Here is a 23,255-nt window from a genome sequence, read left to right as displayed (position 1 = left end):
GACTTGTCCGGAAATATAAAATTGGCTATTCAAGCTGGGCTGCGTTGCCAGTAAACCTAATGATCTGATAGCTGTGATCGCCAAGTAAGGACCCTAGTGGTGAAATTCTGTCTTGTCAGGTTTTAACACAAAATACTTTTATGTTGTGCTCGAAGCTTGGTTATCATTTATTTCAATGCGTTGCCACAGACGACACAAATAACAAGACAATGTGGTTGTATCACAGTAAAAATGCTTACACAACATTCCGATGGAGCTTTTTACTATAAAAACACTCAGCAGATATGTGAAACAGAAGCATGGCATTAAAGAAGAACAAAGCTCCGAGTTTGCATAGAATGAAAAAATGGACTAAACTTTTGAGCTGAGCAGGAGTTTTTCTAACACAGGGTGGTCCTTCTTTACACTTGTGAAAATGCTGCCAACAAAAATGTGGGGACCCCACTTTTTATGCGTGATCACTTTACAACAGCCCAAATCGTCAACTTGGAACCCAAGGTGGTTGTAACGATCGTCTGTCTCGAACAATGTGTGGTTTGTGTGTTGGCTGAAAAACTAAAACACAAAGTTGGTTAAAATGTCAAAAGAAAATGTAAACAGATGGAATGACGGGACCTGATGGTTGAAATGGTGGCCCTGTCTGTAGCTCATTTACAAAATGCTCTTTACATTCTTAAACTTAGTAAATGGTGGCTTTTTTTCCAAAATAATGTTTGTACATATACATTTAATAAACATTCAGCAATTACTGCCTTACAGCTTGGTATAAGTTTTGATGAAAAGTTTTCAGCAAAGGTCTTCATATCAACAATCATAGTTTTTAACATTTGTTATTTTTTTATATCATAATGATTTTTTTTTGCGCATCTCTGCTATATTAAAACAAAATGTTCCTGCTCCGCTATTTGAAAAGTGACAGTAGTTTGACTGAAGTACTTACAACAACAAATACTAGGCATAATGTTAAAAATGTGGGGCTTTTGAAGGTTTCATGTGTTATATATTATGGTACTGACATGACAGCAAAACTAGTCCTATAAATGTCAACATAACTACATTAAAACTATGTTCCATACGTACAGTTCACTCATAACAAGTATTTATTATTTGGCTTGTAACATATTTGTAAAACTTACTGGTTGGCCAGAGGAGGGATCGACAAAATCACACCAGAAACTATTAGCACGAAGAAGGTGACAAATCTCTGTGGAGGTCGTTATGAACTAAAAACAAAGATGGAATTTTGATTAAGACTGGATGATGCAAAAATGGTTGTGCAGGTAACTTCAACCGAGTAATTAAAATGTGATGTTTTACACAGAATTATTTGAAACAAAATCATACATTTTCCAACAATTTGTCTCGTTCGTCTTCAACATTTTTACTCCAAGTTGACATGTCATTGTGTGATTTCTGTGTTATCGTAATTACTGTGACGTCTTTCTTTGGCATTTCGACAAACATAGAAGTAATATCTGAAAAGACATAACTGCATAGTAACGGAAACCATAAATAAAACAAATTTATTTAAATCTTCATTAACTTTGTTGAAAGTTAGCGATTTATTTTCATGGCTTTTTGTTTGGCCGCTGGCAATAATCCTACAGCAGACGGTATTCTCTGTGAGGAAATCACCTGCACATGGGTACCGAACTCGACAAAAAGTTTTATCAGGGTTCATGCTATTCTCGCTTTTATCTATTTAGGTCATTTCTGTGGTAGTCTTTTTTGCAAAAATAAAGTCCCAAAAAGGGGTTACCTTTGAAAATAACTTTTGGGCAGTCTTGGATGGCAAGTTCCACAGTGGCACCTTCAAAGTACTTTAGAATAATAGTTTCGGTTACGTCTCCACTTTCAACAACCGTGCTTTCCCTTTCATCAATAAACTGGAAGCAAAATTGAAACATGCAGTTCAAACGTTGTAAAAAAAGAGCCCTCATTAAAAATTGTTAAGTTTTAACTTAAATTTTATTCAAAACATTCGTTTTAGGTTGAATGGAACATGAATATATCAAAAAAATCATTCCATATGTTTTCTTACATCCGACTCAGATATTAGTTGCGACACAACAGCAAGTTGGCGATCGCATCGATTTGCACCTTCAAGAATGTCTTCAGACTCCATAACTCTATGTTTAATCAACAAATGTAACACAGCATCTAAGCTCCTTTACCATGTTTAGCTAAAATATAAATAGAGTATAAATGTCTCAAAAAATACTGTCCCGTTGACAATAAAATAGTGGTTTTAGAAGACCTTGAAAACAATCTACATAGGCCCATTTATCTTTTCGTGTTACTTGTTATGATAAAATATATTGAGAATATTTCCAGTTTTTCATGCATTTAAATTACATTTGTTTTTACAAAACACTTTTTTAGTGTATAACACAATTTCATAATTTTTTATGCATGAAACGACCTAATCTCACTGTTAGTATCGATTCATACTTGTAACTAGATGGAACTTTTATTGGAGTAATGCCAACATTGCCTCGAAGGGGAAATCGTTTGTCTGGGGGGCTTAATGGTCCCATAAGATCATCAGGCCATACAGTTGTGGTATCTGCAATATTAAAGTAACAAATGTTACCAACTCTCTTTTGACATAGAGTTGTTATTACAAACAATCTCACTTATTTCGGAACAATCTTTTTATAAATAGCCATTAAACATGAAACCCAGTTCACTATTTCATGCATGAAAGTTTCACTTATCATTATTATTTTGTGTTGGTTGAACAAACAATAGTTCAAGGCTTTTCAAACTTTAAGGGGTCTTTACTGAACAAAAACAGCATTAAACGCAAAGTTAGATGAACAATTTGCTTCAATTTGTGACTTAATGTCTGAAAAATATGCATGTGCCGAGCTTTCATTTGCAGCTTTTAGTTTCGAACATTCTTTGTTGTTAATTCATGTCATGATTTCAGTAATAATTGCAGAGGTATAACATGGTATTTACGTTGCAAAAACTTATAAGAAAACTTCATTAAATGTTCTTAATTTGCAAAATAATGCAGCAGTTGAAGGCACCCAGACTGTAAAGTTTGTAATTTGCGTGGAGGATTTTTTATTAGTTTGTGCGGACAATGTGTGGTTTCCGAAACTCTGATTACAGGAAAAAGGTTATTTCTATTGGTAGCAATAATTTACTGGTTCCTAGACAAACAATCAACACATAATTCAATTTTAAGAATAGTGTATATCCTTCATCCTTGCGAGCCGATAATTCCAAAAAGATTTTACCATGAAGTGGTTTTCAGGTAAAATGTAGTCTATATAGTATGATGGCTTACCTTCGGGACCAAACACAAACTCGCTTTTATCGTTGTTTTCAAACTCAGAATAATTGCGCAGTTGAATGGCACTACTTCGAACGTTTCGTAAACTTCGACTGTACGACAACAATCTAACAACTACATTACGACTTTGATTTACAACAGCCATTACTTCTGTAAATAATACAGTGTAGTTATACAAAATACAGAGTAGTTTCACAAACAAATCAACAACAAAAAAAACGAACCAAGAAAATAGGAAATCCTAGTTGTTAGAAACTGAATTTGAACGCCGACAACTTTTCTGATTTACGAGGTGGGAGTGAGAACATCTTTCAAACAAATGGTGTTTGCTAAAATGACAATATGACACCGCACTGCACAAAACCTTTTTTCATGTATAAATAATCATATTTTGAGCGCATTCGAATAAAAGGAAACGTAAGGCCAGCCCACATAGGGATATTGGGCTGTAGACAGCAGTGCACAGTGTAACTGTAAGTTTAGTTGCACCGTTGCAGTCTCACAAAAACGTTAATGCCATTAACTTTTCGATAATGAGCAGGAGTTAAATTCGAATTAGCAGAATGACAAACTGATCAGCTGGATGTTGAACTGCATATCACCAAGGTCGCATTACATTTGGTTGTCGAGGGATCGCTGGGCTCTTGCGTTATGTTTCACCTAAAATATTTTGTGTATCTTCTGTGAGATAAATTATCAGGTTGTCATGCTGAACATTGTATTGTATCTCTCTCTATGTGTGCACTGGAGCATCATTTCAACGCTTTCTGGGTCCACTACAATGTCCAGAATTACAGTGGACCGTGAATGCCTGTTTAAATCAGATTACTGTCACCACTTTACCAACTGCTCATTTTAATTGTTTTGTTAAATCACAATTTGTGACTTTAATCCACACTCCGTCGTGTTTCGCATTTTCTTGTGTTGCACTAAACCTACAAACCCCACGATCTTCGAATCGCAGTCTTAACAAACAGAAGAATTTTTTTTCTTTTTGCAACCGCCACCTTTATACGTTGTTACACTGCGACAGACTCTACATTTGATAGAAACTCCTTGAAAGTTAAAATGTTTAGACTTGGAGTGCAATTTACAGCAAGTGAGGTTTGTTAGAATAAAAAGGTTTTTCATACAGAAGTTGGCAAGTTGTAAGAATTGGTATCATGTTCGGGCGTATTTCGACACGAGATTCTCCACTTATTTGCTTTTCACAGTAGTCAAAAGCTTGTAGGTTGGCAAATCTTAATTCGATGGTAAAACGGAAGACCGAAAACCTAAAAAAATATAATAATATTTAGTATGGTTAACATATTAGTTTTCGGTCTTTCTGTTCTGTGTAATTAACTGCAAGTTTTTTGCACCTAATTAGCACCAAATCAAATCAAATTAGTTCTGTTCGGTAACAACTATTTGAAACAGTTTAAAAAATCTACTTGGTTGTAAACCTGGTTGTAATATGTCAGACCTATACATTATTGCGTTGAAATTTGCACGGTGTTATGGTGAAACACCTGTAACTGCAAAACCCTTGTGTTGCTTTTTAGACGTTCATGTTTATCGCTTGTATGAATATGTTTTGTGGTTTGAATGTAAACGATTTGGCGCTTGTACCAGATTAGAGCGAACACAATTTTGAAGTGTAATCACATCTTTTTCTTTTCTAACACATCTCTAACAGCGGAGTGCCGGCAAAAAGCTGCGGTTGTGTAGTTCTGCAACGGATATTGGTTAATCGTAATCGTATATGTTGCATAATGGTATATATCTGATATAATAAATCGGGGTGACGCTGGTGGACGAAGTGTCTGTCATTACGCACGCAAGGAGATACAAACTATTCCACTTTTTCCATCGTTCAGTGTTGGTTTTGCCACTCGACCGTTCGTTTAAAATTGCCGGGCATTTTCTTTTCCTAGTTTTTCGTTTGATTATGATTCTACAATATCGAAGTTTACAAGATCAAATGCCAAATCAAAGTCTATCCTCATTATGTTAAAAACTGTATTTGCTCTGAGGCAAATTCACGGAGTGCAGTTAGCATTCATAAACACTAATAATGTACAATAATCTGTTCGACGTAGACTGCAGACTTTTGTTGCTGCGTTGAAAGAGCAGAAAATGGTCACTGGAATTAACATCGCATTTAACAACTATTAAAAATGTGACCCTGATTCATCTTCAACGATTTTACGCAGTGGTGGCGATTTTGGGTATTTGTACAACTGAGGGACGAGTTTGAGTGTTGAGTTTTTGCAGGAAATGTATGCTTTTCAATGTCCTCCTTAGACCGCCATATAGTTTTGCGTGACTGTGCGATCGAAAACTGATACCACCGTAAAGGCTACGCTTAGTAAACAAATTATATTGAATCAGACGACCGTCTTGTTGGCTAACTAAGCAGACAAAAGCTTTTCCACTTTGTGGCGATTTTGCAGCCAACGTCAATCCGTTAAGTAGGAATTAAAGTACAGACTCCTGGAGACGAACCACATTAGAACATATTAAATCAGCAGGCTGATTAAAACATGTAGAGGGCGATTTCGTTGTAGAATTTTAAACAATGGTCGATGATAGCAAGAAAGGTGGCCGCTGATGCAGATTGTGTTGATGTTTAAAGTGCAAAAAAGATGACTCCAACTTGTAAACCCACTGTGAATTACCAACACTACATAGAATTTGTAACTTGGTAAGAATAAACGTAGCATGCAAAAAAAATTCAAAAATAATATCCTAAATTGGAATATTGGCTTCTCCGTTTATTTCGGTATCAGGAAATAAGGTTTATTTGTTAGGGTTATTAACTTTTTTTCGGCCAAATTTGTTCGCCAAGTTTTGCTTTGTGAAATGTGTTGGTTTGACGCTTCACTAAAATTGGAGATTCCGACCATTTGCACCCGCCACGCTCCAATTGATTCAGACTGGAAGAACTAGTGGCATTCAAGCTTATCCTACCGGTATTCAATGAGTTTGTGACAGTGGTGAGGTTTTCTAGGTTACTTGTTGTCAAATACCGGCGATACCCCCTTCAAAAAAAAGGGGGTATCGCCGAAGAATAAAAGGAATTTTTCTTAATGCAAGTTTACCTTTTTCTCCATTGTAATTATTTCAACATCAAAGGATAAAAATTAGGAAACCTACTGAAATATACTCGAGAGGATATGCAGGCTTGCAAGGGCAGATTTGTCGGCTATTTCCGAGCAGTGTTGATTTCTTTGGTCTATTTTTTTATCGAACAAGAAAACGAAATCGGCGAATCTTAAAGCCAGCTGTCAAGCAGGTTTACTCACTGTTTCGTTCGGGATGACTTGTTTTACCTGATGTCTGACTAGACAAGAAAAAGAGTGTTTTTCTTCGCTGTGCTGGCCTCGTTTCTGCTACGAATGCCTGAAAACAGGTTGCACGTTTATCGTGTCAAGAAGACTTTTCCTTCGTGATATGAAGTGTTGGGCAGATAACGTTGACCAATCAACAACTCGAGAGAGCCTCACGAAAAGTGATTTTCACTGTGAAAAATTATATGATCGATATTTTCAGCTTTACACAGAAAAGCTTTTTTTATGATTAGGATATTATAGAACGTAAAAAATGACTTCTTTTGACAAACTCACTGAAGAAATAGTGGGGAAAAGTTGGTACGCTCTGTTTATAGTGATGGCTGGATTGTCGTTCAACATTTCCTCATCGGGAATTATGACTGCTTCTGTTTTTCTCGGTAAAAAACAGTTTTAATTATTTCTCCTACATCAATGGCATCTCCAACCTTGCATTGAACAGCCATCAGTTGCTTTGATGAATAATTTTAACACATTAATTTTGGTTATCTTTTAGTTTTACATAAAACGCTTTTCTGTGTGAGCAAATTAAAGTAAACCTCATTTGAAAATAATAAATACTCAAATCCATTGTTAAATTTTGCCCGGTTTCCACAAGAAACCAAATATTTCTAATGACGAATTTACGACCAATACAGCGGGAGTTCCCCCATCGCGATGTTACGTAGATCCTTACGACAACTCGACCCAATATTCTCAATTAGCTGATGACGTCATCTCCTTTAAGTTTGTTCCTTGGAATGACGTCACTGAGGTTAATAAATTAGCTATAATTTTATTTTAACTGAACGCGATTCAACATAAATATGGCTTCCGTTTTTATTCTCCAACAAAAAAGCCAAGTAATGTAAATAATCCCCAGTTCGTTGCAAAACCTTGAAAAAGTTTCCTAAGAAAAAACTTTCTCCACCACTGCATTGAGCATATGATTTTCTGACGGATTAGAGAAAAATAATGTTGCCTAAAAATTTTTACAAAACTAGGAACCGGACAGATGTCATCGAAACTTGATCAACGACAGTTGGTGCTCATCCAATATATCCGTACCTACTTGCTTGAACTCATCCGAAGTTATCGGCAAAACCGCATGTCCAGATGGTTATATTTACGACAGAACACACTACGACGAAACTATAGTTACAGAAGTAAGAAATTATTTGTTATATGAATTATTTTTAACTCCAATACACTGAGCAACCCAAATACTTTTCTAATGTCTTAAAACTCGCTGATCTTGCAATTATTGATGTGAAAAATCGTCTCTACTTTTTCAGTGGGATCTCGCGTGTGAAAGATATTCCCTCGTTTCATTTTCAACCTCCATGTTTTTTATCGGTGTTGCGCTTGGTTCAGTGATGGGAGGAGTTATATCGGACAGGTGAGTGTTGCAACACTAACATGAAATGGAAAATATCCTTTGCATCACTTGCCACGATTAGTTTTTGTTTTACTTTAATTTAAACTACCATTGAGCACATCGGAATTTTAAAAGTTTTATGCTGCGATTTGAGTAGTTTTTTTATCTGGTTTATCATGCGTCATACGTCACGGACTAGCGGTTTCCATGCCTACAAATTGACAATCACACGAAGAAGATTTCCGCTTGACATACATTATTGTGGCTACTCAAGAGTTCCTAATCTTTCCTTTATTATAAACCTATATTATAAAATCAAGTGGCCTGTTTGAAATTGTACCTAAGTTGTGCATAGCTTAAACATTTGGTTTGACATAAGAAGGTAAGATTAGAAACTGCAATTTATTGGAAAAAAAATAGAAAATACACGTAAAGTTTTGAAAAGGTTGCTTTAGATGCGACAACCTGCACTGGATGTTAAATGGCCACCAGGCCGTGTTGTGCAAAGCTCTCAAAAAATAAAAGATGGCGTATTTTCCAAATCCTAAATCGTTTTCTTTAACTTTTACCGCAATAACGGGAATGCACCCTTTTACCTATTTAAAGTGTTAGAAATCAAGTAGGGTAGCCTACATACACATGCCAATCAACTCCATCAAACACTATCGCATTAAGTTCCTAGGTGAATTTTTGTATTGTACTACTGTTGCTGCCACGCATATTACAATTTAAAATAGGCTGATCTTCTGGTACAAAGTTAACGTACTGTATTCTATCGACGTTTCGTCTGCCATACGGCTAGACTTCATCAGGGTTTGATACCACATTTCAAACGTAAACCACACAGCAACATTCAGAAGCGCAAAAAGAACAAAGTACACGTTAACACTGCTTATCAAATCACGTGACGAAGGCAAAAAAAAACACTCTGCACTAAGTGCAACAATTTACAACAAATTGTCGTATACTGCCGGAAAATATACGCACTATTCTTTGTCATTGACAAATCCGCCGTATGCCAGACGAAACGTCGAGAATACAGTACGTTAATTTTATGCCAGAATATCAGTCTATTTTAAAATCTATTCTCTATTTTACCAAAGTTGTGTTCCTCGATTCGTGTCCAGAAAATCCTGTTTTCAAATCCCGGTATGAGAAAACAAGAAACAAAATGCAGTTCAAAAACCGGCAAAGTAATTTGTTGTAGGTTTGGAAGATTGTTTACAAATCGAGTTGGGTTGATTCTCGCCCTCATATTGGGAGTCTCCGCATCATATTCACCCAACGTATACGTATTCTCTATATTGAGGGCTACGGAAATCATATTTTTCTTTCCAACAATCATGTCGACATTTACATATGGTAAGTTCAAATGGTCCGCAACTGCTATGACGTCATCGAAAGGGGTTCCAGGATATACGGATTCAGAACTTGTCGACCACATGCAATTCTTAATATATTGTTCACCTCACACACCGCATAGCAAATTAAAACAGCAAAATAACTTTAAAAAAGAAAACGTCGCTATTATCTTACAAAACGTTCATTGAATGTTCATCAGTACATTATTTCATTTTTATGTTTGTTTTTAGTTTCCGAAATAAGTCCACCATCTTGGAGATTGGCAGTAACTCTTCTCTTCAACTCAACATTTGGTTTGGGTTGCATGTTTTTGAGTGGTTTTGCATTTTATTGGAGGAAATGGAGAGACTTGCAACGGGCTTACACTCTCATCATGTTGATTCCAATCTTACTTTACTCATTCCTGCTTCCCAAATCTCCGAGGTAACAAAGCTTGCAACAAGTCAATTGATGGATTTGTTTTAAATTTGTTCCCAAGCCAAACAAAAATGAATTCTCACAAACTTAATTGGAATATTTTGACAAATATGCCACAATTGTCACGTGATCACAGTGTGTTTCTGTGCACAAAAAAATCAAATTTCTCAAACGATCCAGAAATTAACAATAGAAAGATGCATACAGGGCCACTGTTAGATACACAGTTCGGATTATATTATATTTTATCTGCAGATGGTTGTTTGCACGGGGAAGCCTAAACCAGTCGAAGAAAGTCTGCAAAAAAATTGCAAAAAAATCTGGAAAAACTTTCCCGGATAAAACATGGGAAGCAATGATTGAAGATTGCAAGAAACAAGACAAAAATGTTGGCGTCATTTTTCAACTTGGAGTTTAGTTTAACAAAATCATTGTTAATTTTTTTCACGCTATAGACCCCGAACAAAAGTTTGAACACAATCAAGGAAATATTCAAACGTCCCTACTCGAGGCTTCTCATAATATGCAACATGTTTGTGTGGTTTGTAACCAGGTAAGCAAACGTTAGATATTCAATCGATGAAATATTCATCTCATTCAAGTGTAGGCTACTAACAAGCTTAAGAATTTAACAAGATATCGCTTGACATCACAAATTGTATTTTATTTCATCTCAGAATAATCTTTTCCATTTTCCGATTAATTTTGCGTCAATCCTTTTCAAGAGCACGTGCTCCATTGCTGTGTTATGGTGGCCAAGCCATTTCTGAACCTAATTACAATATTTATACAGCTTGGTTTATTACGGACTGACCTTGAACAGTGGATCTTTGGCCGGCGATCCATTTGTAAACAATGCGCTAGGTGGCGCGATGGAGACAGTGGCTTGTACGACAGGGATCTACGTCATCGGAAAGTTTGGTGCAGTGAAAGTTGAAGTGTTTACACTCAGTATGGCTGGTGTAGCTTGTCTTGCATCCACCTTGGTCGTCCAACTTGCTGACGACAATCATGGTAAGTACGATAACATCGTAGCCAGGTTATTGCAACGGACAATCTGAAACTTGCGCGAAACAAATGCGGACTGACAACCGAATCCTTCGGTGCACTTTGGAATCTGTTTGTAATCCTTTCACCAGAACATAGAACACATGTGTATCGCAGAAATAAGTGACGAGACGCGGCAATTATACCAAAAACTATAATGTTTTTTACTTTTTGTAGACAATTGTGGAAACCATGTTTAGACATCGCGAAACGATAATTTACTGAACTGTTTTACGACCGATCAACTAAAAACTACGCTGTCCATTGTAGAATGTTCATCAATAAATTGCAATCAGTAGTTGCTAAACTATAAGCACGAGGCAATGTTAACAGGCAACGCCATTGTCCTGGATCATTTAAGTACAGCATGTAAGTTGAATATAGATTGCAGCTATTAAGCAACATGGTAACTACGCCACACACAACAAAAAAAATAAACAATTTTAGCAACGGAATTTAAGGATCTTAGTTTGGCAATGTTAACTTTGTTTCGGAGTAGGTTTTAATTTATCTTTTTATCTTAATCGATCTTACAGTCGGTCTTGTTCGTAGGTCTCCTCATGTTTGCCACAATTCTAGCTCTGATTGGTCGGTTCGGTGTAAGCATGTGTTTCGGTCTCATATTCGTTCACACGGCTGAAATGTTTCCAACAAATGGGAGGTGAGTTCATTAAATATTGTTTCTTCACATTATGAGATTGTGGTGGTGGAACTATTAGAATAAATCCCAGCTTCACATAACCGTTCAACAACCCCCTTGATTTTTGGTTATCTCTTAAAGTTAAAATAAATCCCTCAATATTTCCGATTCGAAACGTTTAGTTAAAGAATCCCGTAATTTTGTTTCATTCCTTCATTAATCCCTTGATAATATTCGAACCACCCTTACTTTTTCCCCCTCGAAGGAAAATTTTAGTTCCCCTTCTCCCGGTAAGAAATCCTTAGTTAATTTTCCTTTGTAAACTTTACGTTCTAATTTAGTAAAATCAATGAAGATCAGTTAATTGGGTTATGTTCACATTCAATACCGTATCAAAGCCACAAATCAGCCACTACCGGTGGAATTTGAACTTACCGTACGTCCCCAGATACACTGGTCTACGGTCTGAACCTGTGGTGGATTAGGGCTCTGTAGACCGTAAGGCAAATAATGACAAGTGGCATAAGTATATACATTGCACCAACCAAGAATAAGAGTAAAAATGGAGTGGGGGTAACTTAACGCTGAATCCTGATGGCATGTTATTAACTTATTATGGTTGCCTTGTTTTTTGATCAGCCCTAAGGAATGTGCCTTGTTTGTGATCAGCCCTAAGGAATCTCTAATGGTTAAACTGCTTCAAATCTGCTTAAAAGTATAGTACTTGAGAATTGATTCTGAGAATCATTTCCCATTCTGTTGCAATTTGGCCCTGAACATTTCCACCTTATTATATATACTATATAAGAGTATAGTATGGACGAAATATACATCTAATGACGTATAGACTATGGCGGTTTTAGTAAAATGTTAAGTTTTCTGGATAACTTGACCAGCAAATGCTTAAACCTCACCGTGACTTTGGAAATTTCGCTCAAAATGTCAGGGAAGTTCTAAAGTTATATTTTCAATTCTGCAGAACAACAGCACTTGGTCTTTCATCAATGGCTGGTAGGATTGGAACCATTATTACACCATGGACCATTCAGTTGCAATATACCATCCCATGGTTGACTCAAGTAAGTGAGGGGGCATGCTATGGTAGTCATGTGACAATGATGTTGAATGTTTAGGAACACAGATGAATAGTTAGGCTGAAAAATAGATGGTTTTTGTTGCAGATAATTTTTGGATTGATTTCTTTGCTTGGAGCTCTGGTAGCTTCAACTCTTGTTGAAACCAAAGACCATGAACTGATGATGACGTTTCCAGAAGCAGAAATGTTTTATAGGAAGAAACTGGATGGGTCTTTGCCCCAGCGGATGTTTAAACTCCCTAAACAGTATGTAATGTGATTAGGTTACAGGATTCGCAGCCAAGACATTGCAGCCAAGCTCCCGGTGAGATTTGAACTCACGACCCTGGGCTAACCAGGCCCAACGTTCTACCAACTGAGCTCCTGGTTTCACGGGGTATATACTACCAACTGAGCTCCTGGTTTCACGGGGGTGTGGCCAAAGCACACAGGTGCGCAAACGCACAACTTGCCAGGCAACCGGTAGTGCGTTGGGCGAGCTTTTTTAGATCTCGCACCGACTTGTCAGGAAAAAGTTGCAATGTCTGGGCTTGCCTCATGATCGCGATACGATAGCTGTGATCGCCAAGCAAGGACCTGCGCAGTGGGGCGATCCTGCCAATCATGCCATTGCATGAAACATTACTGCGCATTATGAAATGTTGTTTAATTTTAGCGTCAATTAGCCAATTAGCCCCGCAGTGTACACACCCTTGTTTATACATGTTTGTATGTTGGAGGCAATTGACTTCTGCAACAGCAAATGTTGTAAAAGAGTGAAACCATCCATGGATATGTTTCTGTGTTACTGATTAAATTTAGATGTGCTTCTGATAAAATAATTTTTGTTGCTACATTTTTATTTTTTTTTGTTTATTTTGTAAACATTTGCATTTTAATTCATCGCGTTTTGTTTTCTAGATTCCACGATGAAGAAGAAAGTGAAATACTCAGTGAACTCGGACACAAACTTTGAAGATTGTTTTTATTTAAATGCGTTTGTTTGCGCAATGAAACACTGATTGGTCGAATTGTTTTTCAAAATAATGTCAGTTTGTCTTTTAAGTTAAGTCAAAACCAACATTAGCTACTCAACACTAAGTACAACGCTATAGAAGAAGTTATTATTGCCATTGCATCAATTTCGGATAGAAAAAAGGTTTATTGCATTCTGGTTTTACAAATGGTGTCACGTCAAATATCCAAATCACATGAGGTCCTTGCTTGACATATGTTTTATAACTTTCAAAAAGAGGACGATATTTACAAACGCGGACACTCGAATAACGGTTTACCTTATACAATTGAGTTGTTTCGACTGTACATGCCTTCAAAAAATATATAAAAACACTTTTTATGTAATTCCTGCCAAAATATTTTCATATTTCAACTTGTTTACAGAACACTAATAAACACAAAACATCTTTTAAAGGTAACTTTTGGAAAAAAACAACAACAAAAAATACGACAACAAAATATTTCGCTTGTTTTTTCTCAGAAGAGCTGAAAACACTTTGAAGTTGAGCATCTTCGTATGATTTTCCGGCTATCTTGGCTGTAGTTTTGGGTTGTCTTGGATTTATGTCAGAAAGTTTCTGCAGTACAGATGTAAATGGTCAAAATTAGTTATGGAACAACATATATTATGTGGTGAATGCAATGAAAACACGTGTAATAAAACTATTATGCAAAAACCTTAAACATGGAGCATGCAGGACAACATGATTGTCCATTTTGTCACAGTTTTTTACCGAAGCCTTTTTGTTTAACAGAGTTTTTACAAAATAATCTAATTTCAACGATACTTAGATTTTTGCAAACATTACGTTTTTGTTTTTTTAATCTTCAGCAATCATGCCTGGATCAACAACAGCTCCGTTGCATTGGCTTTGTTGCTGCTAGTGTTAACGATTCCTTTTTTTTGAAAAGATTCCTTTTTTTTGCAGAAAACAATAATGAAAAAAATTCTTGAAAGTATTCTTTCATTAGCCATGAATTCTTGATCAAAATTTAGTTTTAAATTGGGAAAACATTCGAACAATACGCAAGTGCTATTGTGTGTGTACGGAAAGGGCAGTAATCACCAGGATTTTGATCCTTACTTTAAATCCTTCATTTAGTAAACTCTAGCTAGAATACAAAATGGTTTTAAATCTGCTATATCAGTTCTTAACCGGTACCAAAATTTCCTACTAGTGGGACAGTGTTGCAGGTGAGTAATTAGTTGGCACCGAAATATACAAAAGTAGTTGCAATAGAAATATTTTTGCATGATGCATTTACTGTGCGTCAAACACTTTTTTTGTAGGATGAGAGTTTCCGATAGTGTTTGCCACCCAATATGACGAATTCACGGATGTCGCTAACGTCAACTGGCTTTTTTCACAGATGTTCGTCAGCTTTTTTTACTTTGATATAGTTGGACAGATGTACGACAGATGGGGTTCCACCTATGCTTGGCTACAAAGCCGATCGTAATATTCAGTATCTCAAATAACGTACATGGCATGCGGAAATACATAAAATTGAAATCATTGACGAAATTATTTAAGGAAACTTTAAAAGTATCATTCACATTGTTTTAATTGGGATTGGTTTTAAAACAGAAGAATGTGGGTTTCTTTCGCAAAAGAAATTATTCAAATACAAATCTTCAGTATTGAAATAAATTCACAGTTGCTGATTGTTTGGTTAGTTTTGACTTCAATGGAAATAATGTAAGTCGCATCAAAATATTTTTTTTAAATAAAATAACATCTACCAACGCAAATACGCGCTTGCAATAAAATCCTGCGCAAAATATTCTTGGTAAATCTTGAATTGACTGAATATCATGTCTGGGAGTGAACAATTTGCGAGCTGAAGATCAATGGTTGTTTTCTGTACCAATACGAAAGAATCAATTGCGAATATTTATGGCACACAAAGACTGAATATGAGCTCACAGTGCCACGGTTGTTTGTGTTTCTATTTTACAGTTTTGAACAGACAGGATTTCGTTAGATCTGTATGTTAGTTTGTATCTTTTTTACTTAATTCTGTCGTGTTTGGGGATACTGCTGATGCCTGGTATATCGAAGTCAACGAACTTGTCATTTACAAAAGTTAATAGTTTGCTTGGTTAAGGATTCCGGGAAGCTTTTTTCTTGATCAGTTGTAGGTACCAATACAACCCTATTTTCACAAGACATAGTCAGCTGTTTGGACTAAACTGAAATTGCTTTTCCATAAATAAGTATTCTCACGCCACATCGAACTCAATCAAACAATACATATTAGTACAGCGGACGTTGATAAAAAATAAACAACGGTATTTCCTAAAACGTCAACGGTAAGTTGTATCTTGTAGATAGAATATAATTGCGATGCTAACTTTGAATATCGCGTATCCGTCCAACGCAACCCTGTTTTGTTCAACATCAACCCGCTGTAACTTGACTTTAATTCAATTGCAAACTCACAATAGCTTTTCTTTAACATTTATCTTAAAAAATCAAGCCCATGATAAATGATCAGAATCTTATTTCAACATTCAAGTTCTTAAACCACTGCATAGTCTCAAGGAATAAATTCGGTTCAAAGTTGTGGGGACAGCTATATTTAAAAAAGATGCGCATTAAGCTAATACCATAGCAACCGCAAATCCGACGCGTCGGTTTTAATAAGAAACACCAGGAAGACAAATTGCTGTAGCATTTTAGGTACGCAGATTTTAACACTTACAATTCGCTCGATGATTTTTGAATAATCGATGCGTAAGTTTAGAAACACGTGTGGTAGTGGTTTTTGGATGTTCAGGTTACAAAGAGGTTTTTGGTGTGTAGAAGCATGATAAATTCTGGATGAACAAAATCACTTTTTATGCTTGTCTTCTCACCTTGAGTCAAACTATATAATAGCCTTGACCTGTTTAAACGTTTGCCTTGTAGCACAACACTTAAAGTTTTTAAACAAGTACAATTAAGTTATGTTGAACTGTATAATTTCGCGCATCCCCAATTTCATATCCTGTTTTCCCCATGATACATTTTAAGGAAACTGTTCTTCGTCTGTTTTGACAAAAAGTAAATACTACTAAAGCATAACCAGAGCACGTGGTGCGTTGGTGAGATGTTAATTATTACAAATTTTAAAGTTTTTTTTGCAGTGTCACTTTATGAAACAAAATATAAAGCGATGACACGAAAAACAATTAAACGATTACAGCTTCAAAGTTTGAGCAGCTTTCAAAAGAAGGTGGTTTTTCACACACGCTAATGAAACACGAGAAACAATTTAAACCAGACATTGGTCTCACTAGGCCCGTATACACGTGCGACCGGAGACGAATCGTGTTGGCAGGAAATGAGACGAATTGGAACATCTGAATCCAGCCATGATACGCATGTGTTTACATGTGAGGTTTGGTAATTTGTATTGACTTAAAAACGTGGTAAAATAAACAAATATCTAAAAATACGCGAAATGCCCTGGAACAAAATTTCGTTTGCGTTGGAATCAAGAAATAAACTAAAAAGATTAAGTGTGCTGGAATCCATCACACTGAATGCAATGTGGACGATCCACACCTAAAACAACTTTAAAATCTATGTCAAGCACTTATCTTTCAATGTTTATCATTTATCTAATGCAATGTGACAAACTTATAAAACGCACACCTAAAACCCTTCGCATTCTTCTGTGCTCCAAGTGGATTGAATGCGAACCGAATTCGATACACGTCCTTCGAACGGATAGAGCGCTCCGTCGCTCCTCTTGCGGAAAAAACGGGAGGAGTGATTAAGCGAAGCGCATTCGAATTCGCTTCAATTTTTCATGTGGTGATAAAGTGTATTGCAGATTGCTACCTTGGTAGCCCTGGGCATTTTTGAAACAAGTCTTGTTGAGTGACACAGGTTCATCCTCAACACTTTTCCCCAAAAGAATGAACGGCATGCTGAACATACGTGTCTCCATATGTGGTAAATTAGTCGTTGTCAGTTGCATTGCCTGACAGGCGATTCGAGGAATAATGACAGATGGAGGGTAAACTGTTAATATAGTCACTGACATGTTTACTGCAGTTGTCTTTGATTGGGGATTTGATTGTTGTAAGTTGTAGTTCCGTTGACTTGTTGAATGCGTGAATGTTTTTTGTTTCTACAACGTTCTAGGCAAAGAATTTGATAAATTGCTTCCCCTAAACGTAAACATCAACAGGAAAGAGCTGAGAGAAAGAGTAATGGAAACCGACAGGAAGTATTCCAGTCGTGGTAACGCAGCCAATGTTGTGGTGTTCGTTAGAGAATTTCTGCACTCTGCTAATACTGCGCAATGCATTTATTTGCGGCAGACAATTCAGATTGGTAATTCATTATTGCTGAATACTGCTCTTCTGGTAAGTAGCTAGTTCTTGCACGAAATAATCAATTCTCTTTGTGCTTTCTAATATTACGATAACATTCTATGTTTTAAGTTAATTTGAATTAATACAAAGGTGGGTTTTTCACGCTACTGTTTGCCCACGTGAAAAAGTGTTAAGAAATTTACTCTGACGTCTGTGTTGTTTCTCTCCTTCTCCTGGGAGTTCTGCGATTGTGTGGTGAGTGAAATGTGTGTTGTTTCTTGTTGCTTAATGTCGAGGCGATGTTTCTGAATCCAGTTGTTCGTTGGTCACGTGGTTTGTGGTTGACGTCATTTAAGCGCTTTCCAATTCAACAACTGTACTTTCGCGTATTGCAATTTCAATTCAACTTCTTTGGGTGTACGTCTTAAATTTTGATTTGTACCTAATTTTCTTGGTAAAATGTTTAACTGAGATCTTAAACAGATGTCGCTTGCGTTTTTTGAGCAGGTTTTTACTGCGTTAATACATCTCTCCTAAAATGCAGATAGTAGTCGGTCACGTGAATAATGTGCTGTGTACGTCATTCCAATGGGAAGTAGTTGAATTGTGGGAAACGACATTCATCTTCTGGTGATAATTTTCATCGGACAGTTATGTTGTTTATTAGTGCTGGAGTAAGTCAATTTAATGGCAGGTTGATATTTGCAACACTTGTTAAAAATTTGGAAACTTGGTTAATAGTGTTGGTGAATAGTTTAATTTGTTTATTGATCAGATGATAGTGGAGAGTTCCTTCAAGTTCGTCCAGCTGCTATCACTGAAACTAAGTCTGCTATGCTTGTTCTTTATTATAGCTACTAAATTTGACTCCGTAAGCAAACTTACTTTATTGATTAGAAAGACACATTGCAATATCAGGTGGCGTAACTTTAAATTGTTCCAAGCGTGTTATTGACTGAGCGAGTAACTTCTACGTCTATTCAAGTAAGCGCGTGCTAGTTAGTAAGTGACATTCAGGTCTAGTTGGATGGTAGAGTAAATGTCAGAATCAAGTGCAATTGGGTAACACGTTTTTAACAAATGTCTGTCGTTACTAAATGTGTTTTAGTAAACGTGCAATATCTCGGCCCTCTTGAGCACTACAAGGTTTGTTACTATAAGTGCAGTTTGAAACGCCGATACTTTCCTTACAAGAAATTGAGTAAATGCTTCTGTTGATCACGACGTTCTGTAAAATATCCACGGATATTGTCATTAGTTTCATGGTCTTAATTCGGAAAATATAAAAAAATGATTTCTTTCGACAAACTCACGGAGGAGATTGAAGGAAGAAGTTGGTACGCTCTGTTGATAGTGATAGCTGGATTGTTCATGAACGTTTCAACTCCTGGAATATTAACTGGCTCCGTTTTTCTTGGTAAGAAGCATTATACATATTTCTTGTACCTCTGTACTACGCAATTTATAATACGCTATTGTGGTCTTGGCGTGGACTAGAGAATATCAAAGGTTTTGCAAAAACTAATTTAAAAATTAAACAAAACATTTATAATGGTGATTTACAGCGGGAATTCCCCCATCGCGATGCTACGTGGAACCTTACGATAATTCAACCCAATATTCTCAACTGACTGATGATGTCATCACCCTTACGTTCGTGCCTTGGAATGACGTCACTGATGTAAACAACATTGTTATATTTTTCTTAAACTTATTAAAGTGTCGTTAACTTATGTCAGAACCTACGAATGAACAGCTTTCTCAGTCGATAACGGAGAAGTGTTGACTTCTGATACATCTTAAATTTTCACAAAACTAGGAACCGGACAGATGCCATCGAAACTTAATTAACGACGGTTGGTGCTCATCCAATATATCCGTACCTACTTGCTTGAACTCATCCGAAGTTATCGGCAAAACCACATGTCGGGACGGATATGTATACGACAGGAAACACTACGATGAAACCATTGTTACAGAAGTATATCAACTAAAAAGCTGTATTGTTATATTTGAAGTGAATCGTTTGCTTCTCACTTAACCGAGCTTGTTTGTCTGCAGTGGGATCTCGTGTGTGAAAGACATTCCCTTATTTCATTTTCAACCTCTCTGTTTTTTATCGGTGTTGGAATTGGTTCAGTGCTGGGAGGAATTATATCGGACAGGTGAGTATTACTCTAAGAATAATAGACAACACACTAATAGCAAATACACATGTGCTCTTTTTCGCTGTATGTATTTAACTAAATACCGGTAATCTCCCTTTTGCAATATTTGAGTTGGTAGCGCTTTTCTAGCAACAGCTATAATGCGCAGTAGCCTTACACAATTAAACGGTTAAGTGTAGTTTGTGATCGGATGTGTTGCAAAACTATATTAAATTCACAACCATGCGGCCTATATTTTCATCTATGCTAAAAAGTTAGTGGAAGAGTAATATGAATGTATAACATCTGTAAATTCTCCGACATTTTCATTTGACATACTTTGTACTGTAGGGTGAAGGATTTACATTGGCCGAGAGTTTGCGAAACACTAATTGCATGCTGTACATTCTTGCTGCAGGTTTGGAAGATTGTTTACAACTCGGGTTGGGTTGATTCTCGCCATCATAATGGGATTTTCCACATCATATTCACCCAACATATACGTATTCTCTATCCTGAGGGCAACACAAGTCATGGTTTTCTTTTTATCCGTCATGTCAAATTTTACATACAGCAAGTCCAGTAAAAATATCCCGTTGTGCGTTTTTTCTTTTTACTGTTTAACCAACATTGATCTGTTTTTGCTCTTAAACCAAAATGTTACCACATCATCTTGGTAAAGATAGGAAGTTTAGACACATGTGGTTAAAATAAAAGAATGAAAGTAAAAAAAAAATGTTCGATTAATAATTTAATAAACTTGTTTTCTGTTTTCTTTTAGTTTCCGAAATAAGTCCACCATCTTGGAGATTGGCAGTAACTCTTCTTTTCAATTCAGTGTTTGGTTTTGGTTGCATATTGTTTAGTGGTTTTGCATTTTATTGGAGGAAATGGAGAGACTTGCAACGTGCTTACACTCTCATCATGTTGATTCCAATCTTACTTTACTCATTCCTGCTTCCCAAATCTCCAAGGTAAGATTTTGAGGTGGTTTGCAAGTGTAGAGACGCAAGACAATTTATTGGTAAAATGCAGGACATTCATTCAATGTTGCTGAACCAAACAACTATTTATCTTGACATAATCGTTCATAACAACATTATATTTTTCCAGATGGTTGTTTGCACGAGGAAGTGTAAACCAGTCAAAGAAAGTCTGCGAAAAAATTGCAAAGAAATCTGGAAAAACTTTTCCGCATAAAACTTGGAACACAATGGTGGAAGATTTAAATTTAAATACAAAAAAAGTTAGTGATTTTTTGTCCAAAATTTTTCATAAATTTTCTTTTTGAAGGCTGTTCACCGTAACAGCAAACTATAATAACCTATATTAACATTGGTTTATGAAACTATTATTTACCCTACATTGTTCTTCATAACAAAGGCACCGAACAAAAAGTTTAACACAGCCAAGGAATTATTCAAGCGTCCCTACTCCAGACTTCTCATCATTTGCAACATGTTTGTGTGGTTTGTAACCAGGTAAGCAGTTTTCCACACATATCTTGCCAGTATAATTACGTCACTTCGTTTCTTACAAGACGTATTGCATTGTCCTGATAATTTACTTTATCTTTTTGAACTTGAATCATGATTTCTTACAGCTTGGTGTATTACGGACTTGCCTTAAACAGTGGATCTTTAGCCGGCAATCCATTTGTCAACAATGCGCTAGGTGGCGTGATGGAGGCAGTTGCCTGTACGGCAGGGATCTACGTCATCAGAAAGTTTGGTTCAGTGAAAGTTGAAGTGTTTACACTCAGTATGGCTGGTGTAGCTTGTCTTGCATCAACCTTGGTCGTCCAGCTTGCTGACGATAATTACGGTAAGACACGACAAGATAGGGGCCAAAATTACCCTTTTTAAAGCAGAATTTTGGAATGCACCCAATGACTTTTGTTTTGTAACTAATGCATTCCATAAACTAAAGGTGACGTTACTTTGTATCACTTTTAGGTCTTCACATGTTTGGAACAATTCTTGCTCTCATTGGTCGGTTCGGTGTAAGCATGTGTTTTGCTACAATATTCGTTCATACTGCTGAAATGTTTCCAACGAGTGGAAGGTGAACTAAGAAAAATACGTCTTACATTTTTTAGTGGGTTTTCTGACAATTGCCCCCCCCCCCCTCCACCTTTGCACTGTATATCTTGTTAGCCCAGTCACTGAACTGGAACTACCTACCCGTTTATTCTTCGCCATTAAAGCCGAAAAATTCGACAATCAATGGATTTACTTTGCCAATGAATTTGTGTCAAAACATTTTTTAATACTGTCTGGTGTTAAGTGGGTTCTTTTATCCAGAGCAACAGCAGTTGGTCTGTCGTCAATGGCTGGTAGAATTGGAACCATAATCACACCATGGACCATTCAGCTGCAATATACCATCCCATGGTTGACTCAGGTACGTGGTACATGTTACAAACCTGGTTATAATCCGGACTTTCTGCTTTAACCTTGTGTTTGTGACTAAACCATGTTTATTCATAACAACTACTTATTATTTGAAATATATGAAACAGTTAATTGCTATGTTGATTGTTTTTTTTTATGTGCACAAGGTTAGCAAACTCTAAACCGGTGGATTCAATTAGTTTTGAAGGCAGGTACTTTTCCTATTTCTCCCATTTTAACTTATTTGTGTTTTAGACAATTTTTGGATTGATTTCTTTGCTTGGAGTTCTGGCAGCTGCAATTCTTGTTGAAACCAAAGACCATGAACTGATGATGACGTTTCCTGAAGCAGAAAGATTTTATGAAAAGAAAATGGATGGTTCTTTGTCACAGATGATTTTTAAACTGCCCAAAAGGTTTAAAATTATTTTTACCACCTCAATACATTGGCTAGTATTTGAACGCGAAAACATACCAAGCTTTCCAAATAAGTATTTTTGCGGTTCTGCTGATGTTATACTTGTAAGAAAATGTGCTTTTTCAGGCTCTTGTTTTTTAGATTTAACGAAGACGCGGAAAAAGAAAGACTCGATGAACAGAAAAATGATTTTGATGCGAGTTTGTAATTGGATACATTCTTTTGTGCGTAAAATAAACCTATTTTAATTTTTGTATTGAAGTTATTATCGTAAATTACTTTGAGGTAAAAATCGACTCAAACTCAAGTGAATTAAAAATTTCCATTAAATTTTTGCAATCAGTTAAAACGTTGTGAAAGTTAAAACCATGTTTCATCATAAAAAATTTACCGATGTGTGTTTCAGCTTATTTTGGTGCTAAAATATATATCGTGGA

General features: G+C 36.3%; 3 protein-coding genes across 3 annotated transcripts; 2 read left to right on the top strand and 1 right to left on the bottom strand.

The window, feature by feature from the left end:
* Positions 1-149: 149 nt before the first annotated feature.
* LOC145908485 (cobalamin trafficking protein CblD-like) lies at positions 150-3,481 on the bottom strand. The gene is made up of 7 exons (XM_082995781.1): positions 3,299-3,481; positions 2,452-2,566; positions 2,042-2,129; positions 1,760-1,886; positions 1,345-1,475; positions 1,137-1,223; positions 150-555 (listed from the first exon to the last, which is right to left on the bottom strand). Exons 1-7 carry the CDS (start codon positions 3,447-3,449, stop codon positions 352-354), a joined length of 903 nt encoding a protein of 300 aa, XP_082851907.1. The 5' UTR covers positions 3,450-3,481; the 3' UTR covers positions 150-351.
* A 3,408-nt stretch (positions 3,482-6,889) lies between these two features.
* Positions 6,890-13,534, top strand: LOC145909702 (organic cation transporter protein-like). Its single transcript, XM_082997057.1, has 13 exons — positions 6,890-7,016; positions 7,275-7,390; positions 7,620-7,781; positions 7,911-8,014; positions 9,201-9,355; positions 9,586-9,778; positions 10,028-10,160; positions 10,228-10,325; positions 10,566-10,786; positions 11,372-11,480; positions 12,439-12,538; positions 12,641-12,801; positions 13,456-13,534. Exons 1-13 carry the CDS (start codon positions 6,890-6,892, stop codon positions 13,508-13,510), a joined length of 1,734 nt encoding a protein of 577 aa, XP_082853183.1. The 3' UTR covers positions 13,511-13,534.
* A 5,611-nt stretch (positions 13,535-19,145) lies between these two features.
* Positions 19,146-23,026, top strand: LOC145909701 (organic cation transporter protein-like). The gene is made up of 13 exons (XM_082997055.1): positions 19,146-19,277; positions 19,426-19,541; positions 19,680-19,841; positions 19,922-20,025; positions 20,426-20,589; positions 20,789-20,981; positions 21,121-21,253; positions 21,391-21,488; positions 21,611-21,831; positions 21,963-22,071; positions 22,311-22,410; positions 22,656-22,816; positions 22,960-23,026. The coding sequence occupies exons 1-13, from the start codon at positions 19,151-19,153 to the stop codon at positions 23,024-23,026; spliced, it is 1,755 nt and encodes a 584-aa protein (XP_082853181.1). The 5' UTR covers positions 19,146-19,150.
* The last annotated feature ends 229 nt before the right edge of the window (positions 23,027-23,255 follow it).

The sequence above is a fragment of the Ascidia mentula genome, chromosome 7, assembly GCF_947561715.1.
Source record: "Ascidia mentula chromosome 7, kaAscMent1.1, whole genome shotgun sequence".
Taxonomy (NCBI): Eukaryota; Metazoa; Chordata; class Ascidiacea; order Phlebobranchia; family Ascidiidae; genus Ascidia; species Ascidia mentula.
This window is presented reverse-complemented; position numbering and strand designations above follow the sequence as displayed.

Excerpts from the sequence above, each read along its gene's own strand:
- LOC145908485 (XM_082995781.1), bottom strand. The coding sequence starts at position 3,449 with ATGGCTGTTGTAAATCAAAGTCGTAATGTAGTTGTTAGATTGTTGTCG. Across the intron at positions 1,224-1,344 it reads GAGACAAATTGTTGGAAAAT|TTCATAACGACCTCCACAGA; the intron begins GTATGATTTTGT and ends CTTTGTTTTTAG. Across the intron at positions 556-1,136 it reads ATCCCTCCTCTGGCCAACCA|TTTTTCAGCCAACACACAAA; the intron begins GTAAGTTTTACA and ends TTTGTGTTTTAG.
- LOC145909702 (XM_082997057.1), top strand. The coding sequence starts at position 6,890 with ATGACTTCTTTTGACAAACTCACTGAAGAAATAGTGGGGAAAAGTTGG. Across the intron at positions 7,391-7,619 it reads CTTGGAATGACGTCACTGAG|GAACCGGACAGATGTCATCG; the intron begins GTTAATAAATTA and ends TTACAAAACTAG. Across the intron at positions 10,787-11,371 it reads ACTTGCTGACGACAATCATG|GTCTCCTCATGTTTGCCACA; the intron begins GTAAGTACGATA and ends TCTTGTTCGTAG.
- LOC145909701 (XM_082997055.1), top strand. The coding sequence starts at position 19,151 with ATGATTTCTTTCGACAAACTCACGGAGGAGATTGAAGGAAGAAGTTGG. Across the intron at positions 20,982-21,120 it reads CTGCTTCCCAAATCTCCAAG|ATGGTTGTTTGCACGAGGAA; the intron begins GTAAGATTTTGA and ends ATATTTTTCCAG. Across the intron at positions 21,832-21,962 it reads GCTTGCTGACGATAATTACG|GTCTTCACATGTTTGGAACA; the intron begins GTAAGACACGAC and ends TATCACTTTTAG.